Genomic DNA, 17183 nt, shown 5'->3' with positions numbered 1-17183 from the left:
TGACTAAGATGGTGCTTTATTTTACAATAGCATTGAAAACAGAATATTTTTGCTTTTGTTTGATGATGCATCCACACCACTAGCTGTCAGTATAAGCCCCAGACTCATATTGGTCAGTGAAACAAACAAAAACTTACTGAGTGCAACTTTAAATGTGCAAATTTTTTTTTTTTTTTTAAGCCTACTTTCCATGAAGAGATTATCCTTGGTTGACTTCATTTCATGTTTTCTTTAATTTATTTGAGTCAAACTTTTGCATGTGATTTGTTTATTTTTTGAACCTCAGACCCATTTCTTATAAAGTCAGTCTACCTGCTCAGCTCTTTTGGAAATATATACCGTAGACTCAACACTCTAAAAATACTCCAAGTATTTTAGTTTTTTTGCCTTGGCTCAAGTTTAAGAACTCAAACCGAATGGACACAGACATACAAGTATATATGCACATGCTTATGTACTTTTTTTTCTCTACATGTGCTGTCAACAGATCAAACCATCGGACATATTTTGGCGGCATGTATGTTTATACTTGTGGCTTTTTTCAGACCCCTAAGTTGTCTTATTGAGCTGCCCAGCAAAACAGCGCTGTGAGAGAGAGAGCAGTCAGGTAAACATATTCCAAACACAGACGTGCTTTGAGCGTCTCTAGAGTCATAGACTCCAAGACCAGCCCTGGGTGAAAGCTTAAGTAGACCACACGGTTGAAGCAACAGAGCGTAGGCCGAAGGGGAAATGGGCAAATCGGGGGAGAGAGTCCCCAGGGCCCGCTCGCTGCCAGACCTGCACCGCGCTGGGCTCGGTCTTCAGATGAAGCTCTTAGACAGTGACGACAGATAGTGGAATAGTGTGCTTGGGTGTGTAAGAGGGTGTGTAGGTGTGTGGGTGAGAGGGTAAATGGGAGTGACAGGTTTAGTTCGGACATTCATGTACGTCACAAAGTGGGCGAGTGGTCACATTTAATCTTTGGGAAAAAGTAGAATCATTCACTTGTCAACTCAATAGACAGACATGTTTCGTCACGTTAACCAAAATTGAAATGAATCAGTATTTTGTCTTATTTTCCAGGTAATCACCCTCAAAAAATAAACATACATTTTCTTTGGAAGCAAAATTGTATAAGAATAAACCTCATTCAATTTATTTTAATTTATGCATAAACAGAGAGAAAATATATACATAATAAATATATATATATATATATATATATATATATATATATATATATATATGTGTGTGTGTGTATATGTTTTCAAATTTGTTTTAGAATTTTAATGTTTTAATGTTTTCTCACTATATTTATATTTATTTTATTTTATTGAAATTAAAAAAAAAAAAAAAATTAATTTAGATTTTTGCCAATAGGGTAAGAAAATTAAATGTAATATTCCTAATAATAATAATATTTCTGTCAACTCTCGGAGGGATTGGCATGGTAATGTACATGACAATGTTAATGTTTTTGGTCTTGGCGGAATAGATCTACTACGCTGCTGCTGCTGCTGCAGAGCAAGTACCGAGATTTGCTACTGCCAATACATCCACAACACGCTGCTGTGAGCATGTAAGAAATATTGCTTCTGCAAATATAACATACATGCAATAACCCCCATATAGCATACATAAATCACCTCGTAGCAGATCTATACAGGTGGAGCTGAGAAAGGTGGAGGGTTTCTGAAGCACACTGCAAACTGCTACAGCAAGCACTAGTCATATATTTGAATGTTGAATTGTGAATTGTTTGTTTTAATGATGCTTAGATGTTTTCATTTAAATATTCATTAAGAGAACATTGTTCACATCATGGCCTCAATGTGCTAATCAAAGTCTAGGTGCATTTTTTGTTCAGTGGACTAAAAAAATGCATTTTTAAATGGAAAATCTGAAACTTGCTAGTCATTATACTGATATATACCATTTTCCCCCGTTTTTCTACTCAGAGACTGAAAGCTGCCCTTGCCCACCATCCAGGGGGCATGGCGAATGGCAGCATGAACTCCATGGGTCATATGATGGAGATGATGCCATCGCGGCAGGATCAGGCCGGTCACCACCACCTGCACTCTCACCCTCACCAGCACATGCAGGGCCCGCCCCACGGATACCCACACCATGCCCACCACCACCCCAGCCATGCACAGAGCGCCCATCACCACCCACAAAGCCATGGGCACCACAACTCCCACCCGCCCCACCTGCACCCTGCACACGGACATCAGACCTCTCCACACCAACCCATGCACTCTGCTGCTTCACAGGTATTGAACTGGAGTGAGATACAGCATTGGGGTTCTAATGCTGCAAATTTGGAGAGTACATTTGATGTAAAGATTGAGTTAACCTGAATTTAACTTTTCGAGTTTACCTGAGTTGGGATAAATTGAGAGAGTGAAACATCAGAAAAAAAAGTCGAGCTGTGAACATCTGCCAGAATTTTTTTTTTTAATTATTATTTATTTATTTTTTTCAGATTGTATAAATAAAAACTGTACATTTAAAATACAGTAACTTCAATAAAACTCTTTTATAATACTTATGTTTTATTTCTAAATTAAAAGTAATTGAAAATGAAATAAAAAGTGTCAGGGTGGTACAACTGTCCTAATATCATAATGAAGAAAAACATCCTTATTAAAAGAATTACATTCTTTAAAAGAAGGAAAATTAATTAAATAAATAAACAAACAAACACTTCAAGTTTTCTTGAAATATTATTAATATTTAAGGAATTTTTAGTCTGCCAAATCAAAGTTGAAAAAGGTGCGACCAACATGCAGAAACACACACACAAAAACAAATATAACAGGAAATGAAAAAATATAACAGGAAATGAGAAATGATATCATAGACAGACACCTGCAAACTCGCGATTGTGTGTCAAGGTCTTAAAATATCAGATATTTTCACCTTATTATGACAACACAAGGTTAGTTCAGGTTGTAAAATGTCATATGATACAAAAAAAATCTTGTGGTCTTAAAAGCATAATGACATTTCTGAAGTAATTATAATGTTTTTAAAAATAATTTTACTTTTAACATATGTAAAGCATATTTAATCATTAAAAAATGTGTGTACATTCACATGTTCAAACTGAAAGGAAAATGTATGTTGTTGAAAATGTAAGCTGTAAATGAAAATTAGTATAAAAGGTTTTCAAAACCGTATGAAATAAAGAGTACATTTCTTAGAACTATGGCACATATGTTTTAAACTAGATTTTTAAAAAGTTTTCTTTTTCTGTTTTTTTACTCTCACTCTTATTTAATGTTAACCTGTCTACTTAAAATTCTCTTCAAGTCTTTAGGCTGACTGAATCCATCTTTTTGTGATTCAAAAGTTCTGCTTTAATGTATTATTAAGCCAAAGAAGGGGCCCTGTATACATACAAACCATCAAAGCCGCTGCATTTTCCATCGCCTCCAGAAACCTGTAATGATCTAAAGACGGCAAACATGCCAACTGCCAAGCATATGTCAAAGAAGCTTTTTGTGGGCCTTGTGCTCTGGTAGTGGCCCTGTTTCTCAGGGTGTCGTAGAGTATTGGTCCGAGTGGACGTGTGCAGTGGAAAACTGGGCCCTGACACCTCTTTATGAGGGTGGGGCCGCCTGTAAATCACACTGCTGTTTCTCACACCCAGATGTCCATCATAGAACTGTGCAGGGCACATGTTGTTTTAAAGAAAACTCCCAGATGGGAAGTTTCTGACTGAAGAGGTCTGAACGATGAGATGTTAGACAGGTGACTGGCCAGCAGCCAGATGTATGAATCTAGGGGAGAATTGTAACTTCAGACTTTTTGTTGTCCCAGTTATCTCCAGCTGCGCAGCAAATGCAGCCGACGCAGACCTTCAGTCCCCACCACCCAGCGGAGGTCGTCGTAGACGGGTCTTGGACGAAGACCCTGACGAGCGCCGGAGGAAGTTCCTGGAGAGGAATCGCGCAGCCGCCACACGCTGCAGACAGAAGAGGAAAGTGTGGGTGATGTCTCTAGAAAAGAAAGCGGAGGAGCTCACCCAAACCAACATGCAGCTGCAGGTCAGGATCACTCATTCACACACTTCTCTTCAGCTTAAAGCCTCTGTTCTTAAAGGGTTAGTTCACCCAAAAATGAAAATTAGCCCGTGATTTACTCACCCTCAAGGCATCCTAGGTGTATATGACTTTCTTCTTTCAGACAAATCTAATCAGAGTTATATTAAAAATTGTCCTTGCTCTTCCAAGCTTTATAATGGCAGTGGGCAGGTGGTTTTTTTCAACAGTCCAAAAGATGTCAAATAAAGCGCATCCATCCATAATAAAATGTGCCTCACATGGCTCCGGGGGAGAATAAAGGCCTCCTGTAGCGAATCAATGTGTTTTTGAAAGAAAAATATCCATATTTAAAACATTATAAACACTTTTCTCTCACTTCTGCTAACTGTCATACCTGCAAGCCTTTCCGGGTGGATGGCGTAGCGCATGCGGTGGTGATCAGTGACGAACACGGAAGCGCGGAAGAGAGACAGCAAAACAAAACGCCAGTCACGAATTAGAAGCACAAAACAAAGAATAGACACGTGAAAGGATTTCGATATATGCCAAGAGGAGACTAGTTTTCCTTTGGTCCTGTAAACAAACTCACGAGACTAGCACATCTCACAGGCGCATACATACTACGTCATCCTCCCGGAATGGCTTTCACATGTGACATTTAGAAGTGGAGAAGTGAGAAAGTGAAGTTTGGAAGTGAGAGAAAATCATTTATAACATTTTAACCCTTTAACATGTACGATCACACCGGTGTGATCAGTCTTGGCTGGTCCCTGAAGCGTACGATCACACCGGCGACGTCATCAACTCCTGAATTCAAATCTGCTTTTGCACGTTGGCTGGCGCGGAGCCAGATCAAACCATGGGACGCGCTGAGCGCTTGTCATATTATCACAAATTTCAGTGTTTTCAACCATATAATGCTTATTTTAGGTTTCAGACAGTTAAATACACACAAGTACTAGCAAAACCATACATTTATAGTTTGTAAAATATTCACTGATGTCTATGGAAGCAGCAATAATGATCCTTACAAATATAATCTGACGACATGTTTTATTGATATCATATACAGATTGTGTAGATAACTTTAAAGTTTACTCTGCTCTTCTCCCAGTTTACCGGAGACTTACTTTAACGTATTTCGGAAGGAGAGGATGAATTTACGTGTTGTAAATCCCACAGCTCGGATTCAGCGCGAACAAACATGGCGGCGCCCATCACCCGGTATAGATCAACTAACACAGTCATTATAAAAGTATTTAAACTACCAAATACATTTACTTGCACATTTTTCGGAATCTAAATATCAGATATTTCATAATATAGTGAGTATGTTTGTGAATATTAATAATGAAAAAAGGAAAAACAAAATAAAAGCGATCCATGTGTCATACAGCGCTATTGTGGCTGCGGTGTGTCACATGACAAGCATGACGCGTCGCCATGGAAACAATAAGGCTATACATTCTAAAATAACGGTTGCCTGAAAAAACTCACGCTGGGGGCTCAGATAGAATATTTTAAATTCACATGTGAAAGGGTTAAATATGGATATTTTTCTTACAAAAACACATTGATTTGCTACAGGAGTCCTTTATTCACCCACTGGAGCTGTGTGAGGCACTGTTTATTATGGATGGATGCGCTTCGTTTGACTTCTTTTGGACTGTTGAAAAAAAAAAAACACCGCCCACTGCTATTATATAGCTTGGAAGAGCAAGGACAATTTTTAATATAACTCTAATTGACCATATGCACGGAGCGCTTTTTAGAACTTCTGGATAAAGATAAGCCAGCTCGTAATCTTCCGGTGAAGCTCATTTTATATGTGCTATATATAGGTAGAGACTCTCACAGAAACCTCTCCTGCCTCATTCTTATCAGAATCTGAGAAAAAAATAACATAAAAATTAACATACAGTTTCATGTTATTAAAGAACATATAATTTTATATGCAGAGTCTTGTAATCCCAGGAAAGTACCCAGATGCTTAACTGTACATTTAAATGCTGACAAATAAAACACTATCGTAACTGTTTAGGCAGTTAGGCTAATCTCTTAAACGACATTTTAATGGTATTCTTGATAATCAATATCTTACCTTCATAGCCATGAACTGTTCATGATGAACACATTTTTTAAATCTTATAAAATTTTAAAGCCTTTATTATTTCTCAACTCTGTGTGGTAAAATTACCATTATTAAAGGTTCACTTTTTATTCATGAAGACGACATGAAGAAATGTGCCAATAACGTGTCTCGGCGAAAAATAAAGACTTTTTAAGAAGAAAATGAAATTACCGTAGGAGATGGCAGTATAGGATCACTCATTGGCTGCAGCTGCCGTTTCAACTGCCTAGTTTTTTCACGTCTTCTGATTTATTATAAAATAAATATTACAACAAATTTAGTACTTTATCGCAATGAAGTATAAAGTATAGCAAGTGCAGGAAGTCACAAAGTCACTTGTCATTTAAAGAAATAAATAAATAAGGCCAGAGGACAGCCTATAATGCTGAATTATTTAAATACCTAAATACAAAATAAATAAGTTGGTACACTGCAAAAAGTGATAAGTTGACTTAACTTAACTTAACTTAAGTTGACTGAATTTATCATTCGCTTTTGTCATTCCTGAAACAGTATACGTGGATATTTGGTCTTCTTAGACAAATAAAATTTTTCTCCAAATTGTTAATGGATTATGTAGAAAAACCGAGCAATGGACGTTCCCCTTTCGGCACAGTACAGTTACACCGGAAAGGACTGAGCTGGCTTATCTAAAACCAGGAAGTAATCGTGCATATGGTCAATTGGATTCATCTGAACGAAGAAAGTCATTTACACTAGGATGCCTTGAGGGTGAGTAAATCACGGGCTACTTTTCATTTTTGGGTGATCTAACCCTTTAAGCATTAAAGCGCACTTCGCTTTGGAACACACACTGAGATGTATTTCACGCAGGGCTTCATATTTCACTCGGTATTAGCTTACTCTAGACCACAGAAGCTCATAAACACCCTTCATTTGACAGCTGAAGCTACTGTCGATGGAGAGCAGACGGGGATGGCTGTGGGGAGGGCAGGGTCAATGGGTTATTGAGGTCTACAGAGTAACCAGAGCACAGCCAGCTGCAGCTGAATGTGTGGTTTGTAGGCCAGTAAAACCTCTGAGCATCACGGCACATCTCATCTGCGAGAGGTTTCCATTCGTACGCATCCATTTGGGCTCTCAGTAGACCTTGAATTTGCATGGAGATTTACCTGAAAGATTGATGCTGTGTGTGTAGTCTTGTAAGTCTGTTTTTGGGGGATGTTTGAGTATATCCTGCACTACCCACAGCTTAACTCAGTCTAAGCTGGTTTTCGGCAGGTCTCCAAGCCTGATTGAGCTGGTGTTCAGGTGATCAGCCAGCTGGTGGTCCAGTCTGACCAGATGACACGTGTCTAAAGCCCCTCTAAAACCATGAAACCAGAACAGCTTGGTTGGTTTGGGCACGGTGATCATCCACAGGCCACATAATTCGCTCTCTGCTTATCTGAGAGAGCTGAGGTTAACCTGTCACGCTCAAGGCCACAATAGTCAATGGTTCGCTGGTTGCTTAATATTTTGTGGAAACTGTGTATTTATTATTTTTTGATCAATAGAAAGTTCAAAATTGCATATATTTGAAATAGAAATCTTTTGCAACATTATACGTTTGTATTATTTACTGTCACTTTCATCATTTGAATGAATAAGAGTATTAAAAAAAAAAAACAACATACTGACCCAAACTTTTGAACGGTAATGTATATTTAGCAAAAAAAAATATGTAGGCAAACATTTCTGTTTATTATGATGTATTTTTATGCTGGTGTAAATAAATGGTGCATACTCTGTATAAATGTTCAATATAATTCATCCTTTCATTTAGTAATATTAAATTTGTTTTGGTTGAAATTAAGGTTCCTCTGAAAAAAAAAATATGATCAGATATGTTTTATATTGTCAAAAGGCTGAAAAATAGTGAGAGATAATTTCACCCAGCCCAAGTTCCCACTAACAATAGAACAAAACATGTTAAATGTGTTTGTTTTTCTTTGTTATTGCATAGTTTGCCGAGGTGGGACAGAATGCTCATAGACACCCTGGCACTCCCATAGTCCCACTGTTCAGGCTTGTTTTGCCTTTTGTGAAATATTCACCCCACAGTCACAAACATGGTACCTGTCAAAGTGAGGATTCTTCTCCACCAAGCATCCCTGAAACGCTGCCATGTTTTCGTATCGTTCTGCTAAGTCATTTAATCAAATTCAAGAACTCTGTGTGATCAGACGCTTGGTGTTTCCCACAACAGTAATTGCAGAGAATTCACCGCCTGTTCATTATGAGGTTTTCTAATGAGACCCAGACTTGTCTGGCCTTTAATTCAATGTGTCTGCTGGGAGGTTTGATGTGAAGCTGCCAATACATCCACCAGAGACCTTTTTCCAACATGTTTGTCATAATTATGTTAAGTATTGTATGGTTTAAGACAAAAACAGAACATCATAAACATGTGTGCCTTTGTTTAAATTTGTTTACATACTAAGGAACCATAGGGGCTAACTGTCACAAACATGATTTCCCAAACATGGCTTAAACTTAATCTTAAACTACGTAGGAATTTGAAAAAACAATAACTCTTAAGCAGTCAAATCCAGGCCAGAATGTATCCAGGAAACTTGTGTTTTGTGAAATATGCATGTTTTTAACAGTGAAATAATGAGGGACATTTAGTTTTGATTAACTTCTGTTGCTAAACACTATGTTTTGTTTTATGTCTTTAGCCCAAGTGTATGACTGGATCTTTCACTAGCAATAAGTTATTCAATTCCATACAAACACGGAGGGATTTTTTTTTTTTGTGAGTGTTTCATGTTATCATTGTTTTTGTTGGCAGAACGAGGTCACCATGCTAAAGAATGAGGTGACACAACTGAAACAGCTTTTATTGACACATAAGGACTGTCCCATCACCGCCATGCAGAAAGAGTCTCAAGGTTACCTCAGTGAGTACCATCACGCACCCACACGGCCAGAGGTGACATTACGTAATAAAGGATATACACTACATTGTTTGTAGGAAACACCCACTGATATAGATACTCCTGACATTTTTAAAATGTATGGAGGCTGCCACTCCCTGGTTGTAGAGGAGGGCAAAAACACTAATTTTCTCAGTCACTGACAAACCAGTTGACTAGCAGTGTTTATGATGCAGAAATATTGTTTCCATTTTCACTTTGAAGTAAATGCCTTCAGGTAATGTACACTGCCTATCTTTTTATACTACAAATTCATCAATAATTAATGAAGCTGTGAATATTTAAATATTCATCGCAATGTGGTGTTTATTATTTTCACATTATTGTCCTGTCTTCTCATAGGAAACAAAAATCACAAATGAGATCTCGTAAATATCTCAGTTGTTTTTCCTAAACTATATACGGTTGGATGGAAGGATGCACGGATGGATGGATGGACAGATAGACATATGGATGGATGGACGAATAGAGAGACAGATGGATGGATGGATGGACAAATAGACAGATGATGGACGAACAGACAGACAGATGGATGGATGGATGATTGAATGGATGGATGAATGGACAGACAGATGGATGGATGGTTTGATGGATGGATGGATGGATGGATGGATGGACAGATAGACATATCTATGGACGGATGGACAGACAGACATATGGATGGGTGGATGGATGGATAAACATATCAATAGGCGAATGCATGGATGGATGGATAGACATCAATAGGTGAATGGATGGATGGATGGATGGATGGATGGATGGATGGATGGATGGACGGACGGACCGATAGACAAACATATGGATGGATGAATGGACAGACATATGAATGAATGCATGGATGGATGGACAAATGGATGGATGGATGGGCAGATGGAGATACGGATGGATGAATGGACGAATTAATGCATTAATGGGATGAATAGACAGATTGATGGACAGGTAGACATATTGAAGGATGGATGGATGGATGGATGGATGCATGGACAGATAGACATGGAGAGGGATGGATGGACAGATAGACAGACATATGTGACCCTGGACCACAAAACCAGTCATAAGGGTCAATTGAAAAGATTTACATCACCTGAAAGCTGAAGAATTAAGCTTTCCTTTGGTGTATGGTTTGTTAGGATAGGACAATATTTGGCCGAGATACAACTATTTGAATATCTGGAATCTGAGGGTGCAAAAAAAAATCTAAACACTGAGAAAATCGCCTTTAAAGTTGTCCAAATGAAGTTCTTAGCAATGCATATTACTAATCAAAAATTAAGTTTTGATATATTTACAGTAGGAAATTTACAAAATATCTTCATGGAACATGGTCTTTACTTAATATGCTGATGATTTTTGGCATAGAAATTTTTTTTATAATTTTCACCCATACAATGTATTGTTGGCTATTGCTACAAATATACCCGTGCTACTTATGACTGGTTTTGTGGTCCAGGGTCACATATGGATGGATAAATGGATGAATGGACAGATAGACATATGAATGGATGCATGGATGAACAAACAGGCTAAAACGACAGACGGATAGATGGAAGGAAAGATGGACTAAGAGACAGAGAGACATCTGAATGGACGCAACCAGACATCTTCATCTCTCCTATTGTCCCTCAGGTCCAGAGAGCAGTCCGGCAGGAAGTCCCACCCCTGTAACCCAGCAGCAAGTCATCCAGCACAATACCATCACCACCTCCAGCACAGCACCCAATCACCGCACAGATATTAACCCCATCCACTAGAGACTCCACCCCTGATGCCCCCCACCACGCTGGACATCCCGACTGCAAATTTTGGACAGACACACACCTCTGTGCCTCTGTGGCAGCTTGTTCTTCTGTTTGGGATTTGTAAATGTAAACTGATTACCATTTTGTTTAGTTCTGTGTGTTTTATGTTTTCATTTGAGTCTGCTTAAAAAAGGGAGTCTGCATAAATCATCGGGCACCATCTCACTTGTCAAGAACATCACTAATGGAAACGCAACTGTTACATCTGTTCCTGGATTACTACTGGACCACTGCCTTTACAAATTACAGAATTCAGATAGCTGGATAGCGTTTGCTATGAATTTTCCATTGCCAAAAAGATGCTGTCCTTTCCTTTCTGTTTATTGTTATAAACTCTCACATTCCCCTTTTTATCAAATTCAAAAGGATAAATTAGGAAGGTCATTCTCCATTGGGAGTTCCTAATGAAAGAAACCTGAAGCAATATGAATCTCTGACATGCTCAGCAATCTGATTGTCTTCACTTGCTCGCTCGGACCAGAATCTAGATCAAATTAAGTTCAACCTATTAGCTCCTGTCATTTCAGATATAATTTCAAAAGTTATCTTGGTAAAACAAAACAGCTTTCACTCCTAAGCTGGTACAGATCATGTAAATGGAATGCATTTATCAAGCTCACACAGGCTTCTGTGAGCATATGCCCTGCTGAACATGTGTGAGATTTCGGAGTATTCCCAGAGTGGCGAGATCACAGCTGCAATAGTGTTGCACCAGGAAGACATCTCACTTGGCATTCGAACGTTTTGGAAGACACCATCAGCTGTTTCATTTTAAGCTGGTGTAACTTCTGGTCAGATTTACCCCTGGTCCTCGTCAGTTTGCATATTACTTCTACTGGCAGTTCATTTCGGTATCTGTTTCGGATCAGCAAGTGGACTAAGTATTACGCACATACTTCAATGCATTTTTATGTATGTTTTGTGCTCGTATGTGGGCCTTCCAACCACATTCAAAACACTCCATCTAATCTCGAACCAGAATAATGCCATGGAAAATTTTTGGAAGGTTTTGCTTTACCTGAGGCTATGGAAAACTTCCACTGAAGCCAAATGCATTGTTAAATGCTACTTAAAATTAGCTTTCGTTTTGGCTCGAAGTATTGTTTAGATCTTCCTCGGGCATTCTGACTGTGAGGTAAATTAAATTTAATTGGATTAAATGTAAAAAGAGATATTTTGATGCATCCCAGTTTGTTTGGTGCCTAGGAAATCATATGAGGCTTCCTTCTTGACATGGACTATGGTAAATTCTGCACTTAACTAGTCCTTATGAAACTGTCAGGCTCCATCAAAGGTTTCCGGAAATGGGCTGTTGATTTTGAGATGTTATTATACAGTCAACAGCTTACTGTAAGGGGCCGTTCACCAAGAATGCATTTTCGCGTTTATGAAATGCAAAAGGCAGGTTCTCAAGATCCGTTTGCACTTCATACAACTTGACAAGGAGCAGAGACATGCAGTGCAATGCCATCTTGTTGGCTGTCTCAATCACAAAATCCTTCCAGTGCACTGGTATGTTTGCTGTGAAACCAGGGTGAATTTATGGTTACTTTTCCCTTACCGGAAAATACATCCCATTTTCTGAACCGCCTCAACTCAGTACATATCATTACACAATAGAAGTTTTGGTGGTGGCATTTTACAACTCAGAAACAGTATCTCAATGTGTAATGCGCCAGGGTTCTTTCAAGTGCACGATACACTGATTCACAACCTAGGGAGATGATTGAGACACACCCGAATAAACGTCACACAGTGGAACGTGAAAACGCATTCTGTGTGAACTGCCCTAATAATAATAATATTCCAAGGTGAGCTTTGTAAGGGATATGTGGGCAAGGTCCCATATACCTCATGAGTGTACGATCATGGACCGATGTGCTATAAAATGGCCACTATCACTTTAAGATATTGAGTCCTAAATACCTTAAAGACTGTGACACACCAAACCAACATTAAGGAGCTAGTGGCGATGAAAGGCGATTATTGTTGTCTTGCGTCGCATGTGTTTGGGCCAAAAAGTTGCCGCAAAGGCTACAGCCAAAGGCCAGCTAGTATGAAAATTCTGCATATGTGTGAAAGGAAATAACTTTCCATACCAGCAGGTGGCAGTAGTTTGCAACAGTATTCGTCATTTAAAAAGAGAAAACAAACTACAGATAGACAAACCGTAAACAAGGCAGTGTTTTCTTACAACTTACTTCATTCCAGATGTTATTTTGTTGCCATATCATTATGAAAATATTTGCATACCAGAATGCTCAGGTAAGATGTGAAATTAGGACAGCCATCTGTGTGCAGCCTCTTGACTTTGTTGGCTGCTTGTTTTCGTCACTTTTGTTTTTCTTCTTGTGCACTGTTTCACTAAGCTAAGCAGCCAATCCAGCGCTAACTCGCAACCAATTCGTACATACTTTACGAGGTGGCTAATACATACTAATGTGTATGACTTTACTCATACAAATTTCTACGAATTTGCCACCTCGTAATATACACATGATTTTTCACAAAATGTACAAATTCTTACGAGTGAGGTTGTAAGAATTCATACAAATTAGCCACCTAGTAAAATATGTACGAATTGCCGTGAGATTGAGTTGGCCAATCAGAGTGATCTTTCTCACCGACTACCTGAGACTGATTTAACAGGCCAAAAAGCCACCGACAGGGTCCGACTAGTGGTGACGGTGTGGAACTGACATTGGCAGACGGCCGACTGTTGACTTGGTGTGTCACGGACTTGAGTCGCGTTTTCCTTGTCTAATTGCAAGTAATGACACAATTTGGTCCACTTTTGTTTCTCTCTGCTGCGAAAATGTAGCATTTTACTATTTCTACACAGGTACTTATCTAGACCGATCTAGATACTGCTTTCCAAATGTCACTATGTGCCTGAATATGTCTTAAATACTCGCATAGGGAAGAATGTCAGTCCTTAGTAATACCTTGATATCATTGCATTTATTTTCAATTCAGGTTGAACTTTAAGGCCTTGACATTGTTTAGCTTTTTTTGTAAAGACTAATTACTAGTGTTTTATTGTGGACACTGTTTTGTTTCGGACTCATTTTGGTGTTAATGGATTTTTCTACCTTCTTGAACCAAGGAGGCCTGTAATGAGAATACAGGTAAGCTGGAAATGTCTTAGCATCACAAGGAGAGATGCACCAAAATGTTTCCCCTCTAAGGGCCTTTTTTCCAGCAGCTAAGCTCAGAACTCTGTTTCATGTTTTTCACAGTTTGTTGAGGATTTTTCGTCCCTCCTAAATGGAACATATTGATTCCCTTCGCCTTTCCTCGCAGCACTGTGTTTGGAACAAGAGCGTGCAAAACGACCTCCACATTGAGAGGTGGAAATCTTGTAGCTGTCTATGCACTTTGACCTCTGTGCGCAACAGAGGATGGAATAGCCATATAGAAGACTCAGCGATTCCCAGTTCCCACACCAGCGAGAGCCAACCACTGTCAATCTATGGAGCAACGCAACTTGTAAGGACCAATCGGATTGGAGCCCGGAATGGGTCACCCCAAGAAGGACACGATTCGAACCGAAGGCTTGGGTTTTGGTGGTGCTCCTGTAGCTTTAAGACTTTAAACTGTCCCTTTAGAGAGAACCTGTTTGTCACACTGTGAAATGGGTGACATTAAGGTGAACTGGATGGAAACATGATTGTGCTTTTATTGTTGGACCTTATGATGGTTTGGTTGTTTCCCAGCATAGTTCACATAGGATAGTTCACCCAAAAATTAACATTGTCATCATTTACTCAGCCTAATATCATTTCATACTTGTATCTTTCTTATCTTTCTTCTGAAAAACATGAAAGGACATATTTTGAAAAACTTTTTAGAGTTTTGTCCGTACAATGAACGTCAATGGGGTCCAAACATTTCAAACTTCAAAAAGGACAAGGTAGTGTACAATATATAAAATCACTGATTAAATACTGTATGGTGACACATCAGTAAAAGCAAACCTCACATCATGTCACAACACAAAAACCAGTTAGGTTTGATGTTACTGCTTTGTTTCCATATTTGATTTGTGCTCTGTGTAGATGAGTTGATCAATGATTAAATTTGATTCGATTTGAGAGCGAATGACCACTTTGTTCATTGATCATTTCAGAAGACTGGAGTTGTTTGGATTACTTTTATGCTGACTTTATTTATTTTTTGGATTTAACTTTTGGACCCCATTGACTTTCACTGTATGGACAAAAAAATGCTAAAACATTCATCAAAATAATGTTCTTTAGTGTTCTGCAAAAAAAAAAAAAAAGAAAAACGAGTATAGGGTGAAATTAAATTTACTGTTGTTTGCCAAATTTTTGCGAACTAAATTTAGTCATTTCAACAGAAATGTGTGAATTCGTGTGAGGGACAAATATTTCCCTATGCAGATTTCGCAACTGATTCACCGCACTAACCAACAGAAATTGCTTGGTTTTAAAGTGTCCATAGTGTAGAGATGTATAAAGCACAGCTCACACAGACTTCAATAGACAATGGACCTTTTTTGCCCAATGTGACCACACCTAAAAGGATGATCACATTTTTTGGGTGAACTGTCCCTTTTAAGTAACTCAAATCAACATTCAGTGTTTTCTGTGCATGTAGCATTATAATGTGGTTTCGAATGGGATTCTGATGCCCACAAAGGGTGTGGGTTTCAATGTTTTTGGATTGTGAGCTTGAAAGTTAACTTGAGATCTGTGTATGCATGCATTTTCACTCCCGTTGGCATCTCAGACTTCACACTCACAAGTTTTGCAGTGTTTAACCCCTACGTGATGATGTAATAATATGGTGGGAGGGGCTTGCTAAAAAGCAATGTTTGGATCTCCATGGAGGATTTTAAACAGTCTAAAGTTGCGTTTTATTTCATCTGCTGCATCTTTACATTTCAAAGCAAGGTGGTCAGGAGCGTATCTGCGCAGGGCCACGTCATCTCTTACCCAAGCAACATAACATATAAGAACACACTGAACTGGAAATAATTCACTTGCTCTCAGTGAGTAACAGACATTAATCTCAAATTGTTGATTTGGCATCAGTCCTTGTTAGGGTGGGTGGATGGATGTCTTTTGTAATAGCATTCTTATAAAACGGAGGGAGATTTTTGTGTGTGTGTGTGTGTGTGTGTGTGTGTGTGCGCGCGCAAGTTTGTGTGCATTTTTTTATTTTTATTTTTTATTTTAGGTGGCGGACAATGAATACACATTAATAAAACTATAAATGTATCATTGCAACAAAACTATAAATATTGTATAAATTTTCATTAATTTTTGTAATCTTGTTCCCATAATGCAACCACCTTTCTTTTTGAAAGGAGTACATGTTTGGTACTTGTTTGTAAATAATGTTTGCATAGCACTTGCAGTCTTCAAATGTTTGCCTGTTCATTTCAGAGCTGAAACATTGCATTGTTTGTTACGCATATTGAATTCATGAATTCACACACGCTTGCATAACTTTGTATATTTTATATGTTTATTAATGCCTTGAACAGTTTGTGTTTATGCAAATGTACAGATGTGAGATCACAACAGCTATATTACAATATGAAAATAAAGCACTTGTTCTTTAACAAAGCTCTGACAATTCATTATTGTTTAAATTGAAAATATAAGATTACAGTATTTGCAACTTTTAAGTATTGCTTTTTACATTCCAAACATTCCCCGGTTTTGCATATGGTGACAATCATCAAAGTTAAATTTTTATTTGATTATTTAATAGGGACCCCTGGTGGACAGATCTGTCCAATAAGGATTTTGATACAGACACACATTGTGCATTACAATATACAGTAGCAAATAGAATTTACTAAAAATCGCTTAATTTAAATGAACACATTTTGCTCAATATTTATGCACTAAAAACATTGATTAAAATACTGTCACATGCATGTTTAGAAACAAATGTGCAAGAAAGATGTATACCTTTACACAACAACTTGTCACTGGGGCAGAACCCTTCAAGAGACAACTTTGTACTTTTTATATAAAGATATAAAATGCCTGCCAAGTAATTCGAATTAAGCCTTTAAAAGGTCTTTTATAATGCCATTACGTTCCTCGGATGATAAATATTATAACATTAAAAATGTCCCTGTCCCTGCAGATAACACACATACATACATACATATAGTACATAGCACATATACAGATGCATCTCAATAAATTAGAATGTCTTGAAAAAGGTCATTTATTTAAGTAATTCAACTCAAATTGTGAAACTCGTGTATTAAATAAATTAAATGCACAGAGACTGAAGT

At 38.1% G+C, this 17183-nt stretch overlaps 1 protein-coding gene across 1 annotated transcript in view; it reads left to right on the top strand.

Annotated features, from left to right (window-relative positions):
* Positions 1–16552, top strand: part of creb5b (cAMP responsive element binding protein 5b) — a 72156-nt gene extending 55604 nt beyond the window's left edge. The window contains 5 exon segments of the mRNA XM_058747485.1: positions 1941–2258; positions 3811–3847; positions 3850–4037; positions 8960–9068; positions 10731–16552. Coding sequence (XP_058603468.1) covers positions 1941–2258; positions 3811–3847; positions 3850–4037; positions 8960–9068; positions 10731–10855 — 777 coding nt within the window. The 3' untranslated portion in view covers positions 10856–16552.
* The last annotated feature ends 631 nt before the right edge of the window (positions 16553–17183 follow it).

The sequence above is a fragment of the Onychostoma macrolepis genome, chromosome 16, assembly GCF_012432095.1.
Source record: "Onychostoma macrolepis isolate SWU-2019 chromosome 16, ASM1243209v1, whole genome shotgun sequence".
NCBI lineage: Eukaryota > Metazoa > Chordata > Actinopteri > Cypriniformes > Cyprinidae > Onychostoma > Onychostoma macrolepis.
Note: the sequence above shows the minus strand (reverse complement) of the source record. Positions and strands in the feature narration are given on the sequence as shown.